This window comes from Schistocerca americana, chromosome 1, assembly GCF_021461395.2.
Source record: "Schistocerca americana isolate TAMUIC-IGC-003095 chromosome 1, iqSchAmer2.1, whole genome shotgun sequence".
NCBI lineage: Eukaryota > Metazoa > Arthropoda > Insecta > Orthoptera > Acrididae > Schistocerca > Schistocerca americana.
Window position 1 is genome coordinate 301,001,614 of NC_060119.1, and position 12,812 is coordinate 301,014,425.

At 37.8% G+C, this 12,812-nt stretch overlaps 1 protein-coding gene across 4 annotated transcripts in view; it reads right to left on the reverse strand.

The window, feature by feature from the left end:
- LOC124595406 (lysophospholipase D GDPD1-like) overlaps positions 1-12,812 on the reverse strand; it is a 189,489-nt gene that overhangs the window by 53,513 nt on the left and 123,164 nt on the right. For all 4 annotated transcript variants that reach the window (XM_047134157.1, XM_047134149.1, XM_047134145.1 and 1 more), the window contains exons 5-6: positions 2,261-2,403; positions 1,479-1,593 (exon numbers count right to left, since the gene is read on the reverse strand). In XM_047134157.1, coding sequence (XP_046990113.1) covers positions 1,479-1,593; positions 2,261-2,403 — 258 coding nt within the window. The remainder of the gene's footprint in view (positions 1-1,478; positions 1,594-2,260; positions 2,404-12,812) is intronic.

The following is a 12,812-nucleotide window of genomic DNA, read 5'->3' on the forward strand; positions in this document are numbered from 1 at the left end:
TGACAAGATGGGGGAATACCTGCAAAGCTAATATGTGAAACCCACAATATGGTTATATTAAAAAAAAATAAAACTGCACAAGGCTTCTGAGAATTGCTGCTAGAAGTATAAAATTGAAAAATATTATGTGCTTTGTAGGAAGCTTAAGGTGAGGTTATTGTTGTTGGGAGTAAGAGAAATAAGATGGTATGGACACAACAAAAGCAGAGGCAAAAATTAATCAGGAAGAAGAGCTTTAATGTGATACAATCATGAGGCAGATGATTGACCAGAATGGGGCTGAACAGCATACAAGAAAATTACGTAAGTGGGACTAATAAAGATGAAATATAAACACCTACGTGAGACTGATAAAGATGAAGTAGAAAAGCAAAAAGAATGCTGCTGTCTTTTTTCTACTGTGAAAATTCATGGTTATTTCCACTACACCTTTTGCAAGTACTGTATTCTATTTAATGTACTTCATATTTTAAACTATTGAAACAAATATTTATTGTCTTTAATGATTTCTTCTATCAGATTCCATAAATGTTTCCAATTTTTCAGTGAAACTTAATCCAAAAATTTAAGTCTTAGTAGTGGATGTCACTATTCATAAAAAGTATCATATTCATATTTTAAAGTTCATGACCCTTCTTAAATGTAAATATGTTTTTAGAAGTATGTTGTGAATAAAAGTTCAAAAATGGTTCAAATGGCTCTGAGCACTATGGGACTTAACTGCTGAGGTCATCGGTCCCCTAGAACATAGAACTACTTAAACCTAACTAACCTAAGGACATCACACACATCCATGCCTGAGACAGGATTCGAACCTGCGACCGTAGCGGTCGCGCGGTTCCAGTCTGTAGCGCCTAGAACCGCTTGGCCACACTGGCCAGCTGAATAAAAGTCATTGACAATTTATGGAATTGCATCTTTTCAAAGTTTTTGTGATGATCATAGAGAACACCCCCGCCCCCCTCCTCCGCAGAGCACATTATAGAAAATGTGTTTGTAATGCTAAGATAGTGCTTCCATCAAATTTACGTAGTACAGTTGCCTCTATAATCGACTATTACACTCTTATTTTCAAAATCTCTCTCATCATTACATTCATGTAATTATATGTCCACCATTTCACTTTAATGACATGCATTCTCAGTTACAAAATTACAACATAAGAAAAGTACCTTCAGCGTTGAAAGAACTGCTAAGTCATGAAATTCAACCCAAATCTCAATTCCAAATTCATCTCAGTACTGTGTTTGTATTAGACAGATGCTCAGCTGTTCGATATTACTCATAAAAATAATCTAACATTGCTTCTATTGATTCTGGAGTATCAATGAATTCACTTAACAACAATAAATGAAAATGTTTAAATAATCAACAAGACATTACTTGGATGGATCACGTACAGAGTAAGTACTATTTATTTACTATTCAATCAATTACACAACTATAGTTATTAGGAATAACAAGAAAAAATAACTTACCTGGATTCCACGCTTTTCTAAGTGGTTAAAAAGAATGCGTCTCATGAGAAGCAAGTCCATACTTCGCACAAAGAAAGTGTGGAGAGGTAAGTATGAGGTATTATTGATTCTTTTCCTGAAATGCAACCAACATTATTAGGTGTTCTAACATAGTATGGGTAAATAACTTACATTACACATGTTGCATACACATTTTTGGACTGTCATTATTTATATTTTCTGCATGAGATAAAATGTAAGTAAACATGTAACTCAGGTATGGTTCTTATGTTTACCCATGTACTTGAAGCACATCATCTGTGTTTTGCATTTGTAGTAATCACATAACTTGTGCGGGAAGCTACTGAGACATTCATAATGTATACAACACTCAAAAAAGTTAATACCATTTATAGAAAATGCTGCTATACTATGGAGCAGTGGTGTGGTTGTATGTTGAAGACCATCCAGATCATGCCAAACAATCACAATCTATCTTTGGAAACATTGTTAAAAAAAGTTCTGGAAACTGGAGGTGTGGAGAGTAAAATATGCCAGGGAAAAAGAGGAGCAACTGATGAAAGAAATGGAATTAACATTTTAGCATAAGTAACACATAATGCAAATGTCATTAAGAGCCATCTCTGAAGGTGAGAAGGATCAACTAAATGAGTGTTCTGTGAACACTATATTCCATCACATTTCATGCTCTTCATTTTAAAAGCACAAAGTCAGATACATTTACTTAACATGTAATAACTAATTTTAGATAATGGCAAGAAATTGGTTATAAAATACATTACCTGATCAACCTTAAATAAATAGCAGGTAGAAAAATTTCAAGATGTGTCTCTTTAATGGGCACAAATGGCAAGAGTCCAGTGTACAGCAGCAATACTAGCAGCAAAACCTGTTTCATTGAGAATAGGAGATTGACTCGTGGATTCTGTTGAAATTTAAAACACTGTTACTGACAAATAAAGTATATTACAGCAAATACAACAGGGAAGTTACTGTCAATATCAACATATTACTTCCAAAAATGTCCATAAGTAAATATTAGCAACTTCTAACCCCGGAAAACTTATAGTTATGAACATTACAAGTTATGTATAGTTACAAGATGCTTCTTAACAGTTGACACTGGCTAGAAACAGAAATGAGTGTTACAGCTGGATAACAAGTGCAAACAAAGAAAACCAACCTGTGTAGCACAGAAAAGTTATAGCACTGAATATATTGTAAATAACATGAAGCAGAATGAGCTGTAATAATGAATAGATAACACACGCACACAGCTGTTACCACAATCACTATTAACAATCATTAAAGTAATCACTGAAACATCACTAATCCTATGTTTTTACAAAATTGAAAAAAATATACTGAAAATAATAGGGCAGTTCTAAATCCCACAAAAAGAAAGTGGAACATGAATGTCCTGCTATTTTAGAATAAAATGTTTCTTGATTTTTCAGCCATAAGTGTCTAAGCTCAAAAACTTTTGAAGCAAACACATTATGTCTCAGGTAATTACTTTTATCTTTAGAGGACTTTCACAGCACTCCTAAGCAAAGTACATTATTTATTGAAAACTAAATGGATATGACCAATGTTAGGCAACATTTGCGCAACATATCACATTGAACAAAACCAAGAAATGAATAGGCTGAAACAACAGACAAACAAGTGAAAGAAAAGATCTGCTAAGGTTATATAAAAAGATACAGCACAGAAATGTCCACAGGCGTGTGATCACTTCAAGGACAACAATTGCCACAGAATAGACAAAAAATTTCAGTATAATATTATGGTGTGGCAACAAAATAAATTAAACTGAAAGACAAACCTATAAACAACTTAGGAAAAGATAAATTGCTACCTACTGTAAAGATGCCATGTTAATTTGCAGACAGACACAATTAAAAATACACTTTCACAAAGCTTTTTGCCACAGCATTTATCAGCAAAACAGAAACACACACCATTCATATACACAAGTAAGCACACTTCATGCACACATGACTGCCAACACCAGCAGCTGAGGCCAGAAAGGCATTTGGTCTGAGCTGCCAATGTTGGCAGTCATGTGCATGAGGTGTGGTAGTGTCCATAGTTAGACAAATCTATAAATCTGTCAATACAAACCTGATACTGATGGGTGGTACATGTTCTTATTTTGAATATTGCTGATAGTCAAAAACACTTCAATAAATCATTTCTGAACAGCAAAGTGAATAGTTATTTTAGTGACCCACTCAACAGTGGATAAAGATTCTACTTAACACAATGGTCGCATGCCTCCTATGTGACTTCATGTAGCACCTTAAGTTACTTTAGAAAGTGTGTAGTACAAGATATTTATTGATCTGGAGAATATTATGCGGTTTAGAGAAAAAAAGTTACCCTTTGAAAAAGCAATTTACTCTTTGACTTTTGAACTTAATCACATTTGTGAAAATACATTTTGTGGTTGATATGTTCTACGTACAGAAACCAGATGGCAGTTATAAGAGTTGAGGGGCATGAATGGGAAGCAGTGGTTGGGAATGGAGTGAGAGAGGGTTGTAGCCTATCCCCAATGTTATTCAATCTGTATACTGAGCAAGCAGTAAAGGAAACAAAAGAAAAATTTGGAATAGGTATTAAAATCCATGGAGAAGAAATAAAAACTCTGAGGTTCGCCAATGACATTGTAATTCTGTCAGAGACAGCAAAACACTTGGAAGAACAGTTGAATGGGATGGACATTGTCTTGAAAGGAGGAGATATGATGAACATCAACCAAAGCAAAACGAGGATAATGGAATGTAGTTGAATTAAGTCGGGTGATGTTGAGGGAATTAGATTAGGAAATGATATACTTAAAGTAGTAAAGGAGTTTTGCTATTTGGGGAGCAAAATAACTGATGATGGTCGAAGTAGAGGAGATATAAAATGTAGACTGGTAATGACAAGGAAAGCGTTTCTGAAGAAGAGAAATTTGTTAACATCGAGTATAGATTTAAGTGTCAGGAAGTCGTTATTCTTATTTCATTGGACAGGTTAATTGAATTCATACTAGGCTGTTGTCCAAGGGCTACAATTTTATCTTTAATGTCCAGTAGATCTTGGCTTGTTAAAGTGCCAAATACAGTATGAAGGACACTTCCTCAAAAATCAAACCAGGCACATTTGCACCTAATCAAGATATTGTGTGGTAAAAGGTTTAAGAAACAGTTAATCTCTTTTTCATAATTAGCAAATGTAGACTCTACCTGCATTCTGCCAGTTTTCCAACTGTTATACCAAGACATTCCCATTTCCAAAACAGTGTCATTATCTTTGACTGAATGAATCAAATTAATTTGCTTCTTAACAGAACTGAATTGTTGTTGAATCTCACTCAAGTTGTACTCAAGTACAATCTTAGCATTATTTGTTGGAACTACCATGTCTGATCATGATTCAAACAAAACACCTGTTGTCTGTGATACTATTTCTATAGCATTAACGGAACACATTGTCATAGTAAAAAGTAGAATTGTGGTAAACATGGTTAATTATTTCTAAACACTAGGGTTACACAATGAATAGAATACAAATGTGTCTTGTGTGGTAACCTGTGGAAGAAGATTTTGTTAAACTTGCGCATTTTATGTAACAGCTGCACTCTATATTTGTACAACACATTTGTATATGTACATGGTTGAGAAATAAAACACAAGTTTTACACTCATTCACACTACACATCTCTACAAAGATTGCAGGGATGTCTGGGATTGGATCACTCAGTGTATAGCGACGGCTTGTCCTCAAAGTCTCGACTGCAACCTTGCACTGCTCATGTCCTGCATTTAGGAACAGCTTGTTGGCCCCTAGGTCGGTCCTCACCGTCCTCTCACAATGCTACAGGAAGTCTACCTAGAAATGGCTTTACATAATTGATATGAACGACTATTGAATGAAAAGGCAGTTGGAGCTTAAGAGTGACTGGCAACAGCACCTCGAAGATCAGTTCTCCTTTCCAAAACTTATTAAACTTTTTAACCTGACTCTTCTTTAACACCACATTGCTCAGATAGATAAGATCTCCGACCCTGTACTGTTGTGCAACTGCTTCGTGATAGTGTTGTTTTACTTGCTGCAGAAAAGATTGATGATTCTGCCATTTACTGCCTTCCATGCCTCCTTTAGCTTGCATGCTAATTCCTTTACGTGCACATTGCTGATTCCAGCAGTCAATCGTGCAAAGTCCAAGAATGAATCCATCCTTCTTCCAAATACAATTTCGTACGGGCTTAGGCTATTTGATGAGTGCATTTTTGCATGTAAGCACTCACGACGTATGGAACACACACATCCCAATTGTCATGCTTGCTACTTATGTAGTGGCTACCATCTTAATGAGTGTCCTGTGAACTCATTTAACATGTCCATTTCCTTCTGGGTGTGCCAACGTAGTTCTTAGTTGCGTTATTTGTATTAGCTTACAAGTCTGTTCAAGCAATTCCCTCATGAAATTTGATCCTTGGACACTAATTATGCTTAACGGTGATCCAAATTTTAAAATCCACTCTTTTACAAAAACCTTAGCCACAGTCTCAGCACTCTGATCAGGTATTGGTATCTTGAGAAGATTTGAGGAGAAATGATCTAACATATGTATTTATTCCCATCTTTAGTCTTAGACAAAGGTCCAACGACATCAAGTCCAACTCTTTCAAATGGTTAACTAGTCTCTGGCAGTCATGGTAACAATGCCTTAGTTTTTCCCAAATTATTGCATCTGTTGCAGGAACAAATTGTGAAACAAACTCAGTAATGTCAGCTTTATGCCTTGGCCACCAATATACATCAGCTATTTTAATGTTTGTTGCTTTCTTGCCGCAGTGTCCAGATAATAAAGAATCATGTTGCTCCATCATTATTTGCTCTCTCATGCTTTCCAGAATAAGTAAGTGGTTTCCTTTTGCTAGTGATCTTGTACAGCACTCCATCTATTTAGACAAAACATTGATTATTTTTTCATATTTTGTATTGTGGATCCTCCTCCTGAGCTTCTTTTAACTCTTCCTTGTGACTTATTGTAACACAAACATGTACCTTTAGGTCACCACGTCAGCATTTACAATGATAACTTTAAACTGAAACTCACCCAGTCTCAAAGCCCACCTTGTTCGTCTGGAACTTGAGTCCTTTAAGCTCAATAGCCATTTAAGTGTGGCATGGTCTGTGATCACTGTGAATTATCTTCCTGTCAAAAAACATCTGTTAATCTGTTATGTGTTGTACCATAAACCAAAGCACAAAGCTACTTTTCTGTTGTTGTATAATTACATTCTGCTTTGTTTAATTGTCTGGAAGCAAATGATATTCGGTATTCATGGCCATCAATTTCTTGAGACAAAATAGCACAGACATCAAAATTTGAAGAACCATCTGTTGAAAGACTGAAGGGCATCATGAAATCGGGATAGGCTAACATTGGAGCTGTTGTTAGGGCAGTTTTAAGTTCTTCCACTCACTTCATGCAATCTGTTGAACAACTGAATGTAGTTCCCTTTTTCAGCAGCTGTGTCATTGGGTGTGCTATATTTGCATAACCGGCTATGAAACACCTATAGAAATTTGCCAATCCCAAGAATGATTGTAACTTCTTTAAATTATGTGGTTCCGGAAAATTCTTGACAGCTTCAATTAATTTTGGATTAGGACAGATGGCTTCACTAGTTATAAAATGTCCAAGGTAGTTAACTTGATTTTATGCTAAGTGACATTTATCTATTGACAAGGACAGATGTGTGCTTCTTATATGCTTGAAAACTGCTTGAAGTCTCTTAGTATGCTGCTTCACGTTTTCACCAAAAATTATTAAGTCGTCGAGGTATACAAGAGATTGTGTTGGTGTGGTAAAACGGAATCCATCAGGTGTTGAAAGGTGGCTGGTGCATTGTGGAGTCCAAATGTGAAACACAAGTATTTATACACTCTTGTAGTTGTAACAAATGGAGTTTTCGCTAGATCATCTGGACGCACTGTCAGTTGATGATATCCACTTGTTAGATCATAAACTGAAAAAATTCAACGTCTGTGCAAGTAATCCAGGGTTTCTGTCAGGTTTGGTAAGGAGTAAATGTCAGGTGTGGTTACTGAATTCAGAGCAAAATAAAACAAGCAAAAATGGAACTGTGGCTCTCCAGAAAAAGATTTCTTCTTAACAATGACAACCGGCGAACACCACGGTTGATCTGCAGGATCTCTTGGTTCGATAATTCTCGCTTCCAGTTGTTCTTTAACCATTTCTTCTATCAGCCTTCTCTCACTGAATGGTATTATGTAAGGTCTCTGAGTGATCTGTGCTGCATTTCCAGGATGTATACGATGCTGAACCAGATGAGGACAGATAAATTTGAATGTTCTTGGAAAAGATCTGCATACTCCAAAAAGCAGGCAATAAAATCTTCTGCTCTTCATGTGTCAAATGTTCTATCTTCTGCCAAATCTTGCTCTTTATTTCATTATTAATTTTGACCCCCGACTGCAATTTTTCGGTACCACTAGAAAAATCTGTCTTCGTAACTGCGACATTTGAAACTGTATGACATCAATTTTACTTATGCTCAACACTTCAGCAACTTTCTTTCCTCGCAGCAATATAACATCTTTGGTGCTCATGTTCAGTATTGTTATTGGGACTCTAGCTACATTCTGCCTCACCACTATAGCTACTCTAATGCTTCTGGCAACATAACAACACATTTTGTCCAGTAACTCACATTTATCCGACCACTCGGTCAATAACAAAGTTCCTTCTTTGCATCGGGGTGACTTGACTTCGACATAGATTGTTTTCCCTGTTCCCTGGAAATTTTGCTGAGGCTGATCAATCTGTACATTGACTTGGAGGCGGTCGGGCTGATCGATCCCACGATGTCAGTGTTGCTGCTCCTTTGAGTATGATCTGAAGAATGATTTCCTAGGTCATAGTTTTCACGGCCTAGCTTGATCCTTCTATCTGTGACAAATACCTCTTCCCCCTTAGTGAACAAGAAATCAAATTCAAGTACACTGTCGTATGCATTTCATTATTTGTAACTACTTGCATCTTAGCCATGTATTTTTCTATGCTTGTTCATAATTCTATGTCATCTTCTCTGTGGTTATGTAAATTCCCATCATTTAACCCACATATCTTTAGCTGTGGATGTCTTAACATACCCATTTTGTCAATATAACACCACATCAGTGAGGTCTGCACTCCTATGTCAATAAGTTGCTTGATCTGTCATCCACAATATACAGCCCCTATCACAAAGTCACTATCAATCTGATTTTTGGTGAAGCTGACAGGAATCACTATCTTGGACAGAGGGTGGACAATGTGATGGCCCATATGACCCCGTACTCATTTAACGTTCTGCCAAGTTGTCTGTTGCTCAGATTACCCTTTCTTTTATTGTGGCAATCTTTCACTATGTGGCACTGTATCCCACATTTGTTGCAAAGTCAGTTTTCCTTACAGCCTTTAGCTTTATGACCAGACTTGTGACATCTGGCTCTACATTTGTGTTGAATAAGCGATGCTCTTCTTTTCGTACATCATTTGGCTGTCTTAATGCATCCACAAAGCTAACAGCTGCGTCTACTGCTTCCTGAAAAGTCTTACATAGTGCAAATCTGACAGCTTTGCTTACTTCCTTGCCATACAACCCACAAACGAATGTATCTAAAGCTCTCTGATTGGCTTTGAACAACTGAATGCGACTCTCATTCTCGTCTTCGAGCAGCTCATATTTTTGAGTGTTAGTGTTTGGAATTCGGTCAGAAAACTGATCAATACATTTGTCCTGTCACATCCGCAGACTATGGAGTAGCTTCCTGTAGAGTCTGATAGCATTTTTGTGTTTGAATCTCTGAACAACTGTCGCTTTGAATTCATTGTAATCTTCTGATTTCACACAAGTGGGCTCCGCGCTGATGAAATCTTGTGCAGCTTCTTGAATTCTGAATTTAGCAACTGCTAATTTATCTGAATCAGTCCATGAACCCAACAAGGCAGCTCCTTCAAGTTTACAGAAGAATACTTTTACTCCTTCCTCAGGTTTACCACTAAACGCTGGTACTGATGGCAATAATGAGAAATTTTTTATCAGGCCAGCACTGCAAGAGCTATCATTTGACAAGTCATGTGAAGGGCTGTGCCACAAAATCATTCTCTTACGGCAAAAGTTTTACGAATCCATCACTGCCTTTTGTATTCGAGCCAAATTTGAGAAGAGTAACCTGAATTCCAGCATTGGATGACACCTTGTTGTCGAATGACATCCACGATGCTGCTGCTGCTTCACCATGGAAATATGCCAGGAACTCAGAAATTCTCACACATCGCTGCACCTTCTCAGGGCTGCAGGATTTCCATAAATGTTCTCCATGCTAACACCACTTTCATTAGGTGTTAATGAGGTTTGTATCCTCGACTGAGGATCTCCCTTGGTATTTGTCAGGATTATTGTGAGCCTTTGGTTCATGGGGTACAGAAATAAGTGAACTACAAGTTATTAGCCACCACCACTTTATTTCTAAGGAGACATCTATAATAACATGCTCACTATGCCGACTGGTCATAACTGTGTCTGATGTTCTACAATGAACAAATACAGATCTGTCAATACTTCATTGCGGGTCGAAAAAGACATAGTTCTGTGTCAGAACCATATGTGTTGGAAACTGTTCTGCCTACAGCCAGCAATGTGACGCTACTACTGTGTGTTTGAGGCACTCTGTGGCTGCGTCCAAGCCTGTGACCCTTACAATGTTATGGAAATACACAGTGTACACTGCACAACAACAACATGGCTCATAGTTGCCTCCCCGTTTGACTGGTCCATGTTACCTGGTGTTCCTGTGAGATGTCCCACCACTGTTCTTGGAGACTGTATCCCTTGTTGTTCACGAAAGGGTGTGTTTTCAACACAATGGAGCACCAGCCCACTCCGATCTTAATGTCCACAAACACGTGAGCAACACACAACCTCATCACTGGATTGGATGGGGAGGCCCTGTCCCATGGCCAGCATGAAAGCTGCCTGTCTCCTACTCGAGCAGACACCAGGGATCTTTGAGAGAGTGTAGCAGAACTTCATTAGCCTTTGACATTTATGCGTTGACATTGCTGGTCATCATTTTGAACAGTTACTATGAGCTACATTGTTGTCATGGGGTGTTTGATACCTATGTCCACAACACAATAAATACCCGTTTCTGACCGTTGGTTTCCTATTTAAATATAATTGATTGTGAACCCACTCTTATCTTTTTCAATTTGATGCTAAAGGTCTGAGACATCCTGTTTAAAACAACCTTAACTCTCAAGTGTTCGTATTAGTAGCTTATAATCCATTACTTCACTGAAAAGCATTATCTCGAAGGGACGTTAATACCAAAACAGCATCAGTTCACAGCAATTGTAGGGCTTGGCACACAAAGCCCAAAATTACATAACTTAAAAACTTTCACACATTTTCCCCCAAAAGCTGTGTAGAGGAAGGTGTTTATCAACAAGTTACTTTTATTCCATCATATGATTCCTATAAGTGCTGTGACAAGCAATATTTTGAGTTCTTCCAGTGACATGAGTGTCCACAAAATATTCTAGCTAGCTTCCTTGCCATAAAACTACTACTTTACCTTCGAGTACAGTATAATTTGTGTAACTTAATGCTACTGTACCTTTTCTCATTCATGAAGAGCAGGCACACTTTGCACCATTTTACTACAGCAGCTGATGCATGAAGATGCAGCAGACCGCAGTGTTTAGCAGATGAGCCATGCCTGCCAAAGGTTGGTCTACCTTTACATGCCACGCTAGTATGACAAAACTGTTGACAATTGATACATCATGCGGGATTGCCTATATTTGGATAAACATTGAGGGTTATAAACTTGATGTAATGTTCTGGTAATTTTGGTGGATTAAAGTAGTTATGAAAGCAGTAGTATTTTCTAATTCTCCGTTTATCTTCTTCACAACGTTTCTCAGTTCAAAAACACCAACTTCTCCTCATGCCCGCCTGTAGCAGCTCTTTTGTACCAAGTTGCATAATAACTTGGCAGCTGTCAATGGCTTTGCTAGAACTTAATGCAGTGTACACGTCAGTGATGGCACATTCTCATGTATTTAAGTACTTAGTCACTTGGATAGCTCTCATTATTTATATGAGATGTTATGTACACGAATACTTGATTGAAAAGGAGACACTCCAGTGGTTCATGAATGTAAAAGAAGAAGAAGAAGAAGAAGAAGAAAGGCGAGGTTTGTGAACAGTTCAGTTGCATCTTTTAACAATCATAAATGCAAGGTTAGGCACAGATTGTTGTCTATTACTACAATTTACCACTCCAGCTTGTTTATTCTGTAGGGTGTGATTACTCGCCAGCAGACACCTGAACTGCTGGAAGCATTTCAGTTAGAAACTGTACACCCCATAAAATTCACATGAGTATTTGGAGGAATAGTGTGCCTATGTAGGTAAGTGGTCAACATGCCTGACTGCTGTGCAGGGGAAAGAGGTCCCATACCTTGTACTGCTATAGATTTTTTGTTGGTGGGAAGATTGAAATGGACTGCACTCATCTTCATGATGCCAACTGAGGGTGTACTTGAGTGAGAAGTAGCTGGTACAAGGTCTGGGACAATGACAATGGTCAGGAGAGCAGCGTGTTGCCTCTGACGCCCCCTCCATTCTCCCATACTGATTCTTAATTACGTCACTGCCAGAGGATGACACAGTGGCTAATCGGTACTGATTGGCCTGCTAGGATGATTAGCAGTTCTGGTATCTGGGGGATTCAAGGTCAATCAAAAAAAGAGTTCCACATTACCTGTACAAACCTAATACGATTGTTGTAGGTGCACCAGAGGTTACCCACAAACAACTATTTAGCTTCAACAACCACCCATACCATCAGCACAAAGCACACTTTGGAGATGAGTTTTTTAAGTTGAGAACAATCATAGGTAGTTAAGCCAGAACTCTGTGACACACAATGTTTTGCCAGTGTACTGCATTGCAGTCACTGAATCATGCCATGACACTACAATTACAGTGCACACTAAATCTCAGCCCAGAAACTTCAGGTTCACTAAACTCGTATCCATCCAAAACTAGCTAACATCCCTCAGCTGCCCTCAGCTTGGCTAAAATAATGGCAAAAATGTGATGATTACTAGGCTCTCTGGAACAACTGTGGAAACATTACAAAATGAAGGAAAACTTAGTTTCTTAGAGACATGCGTTAGTCTCAATTATTAGAATGCAAAAAATACTTCCTTCTTCAAAGAGATCATACTGTAATTCATGATTATTTGCCAAC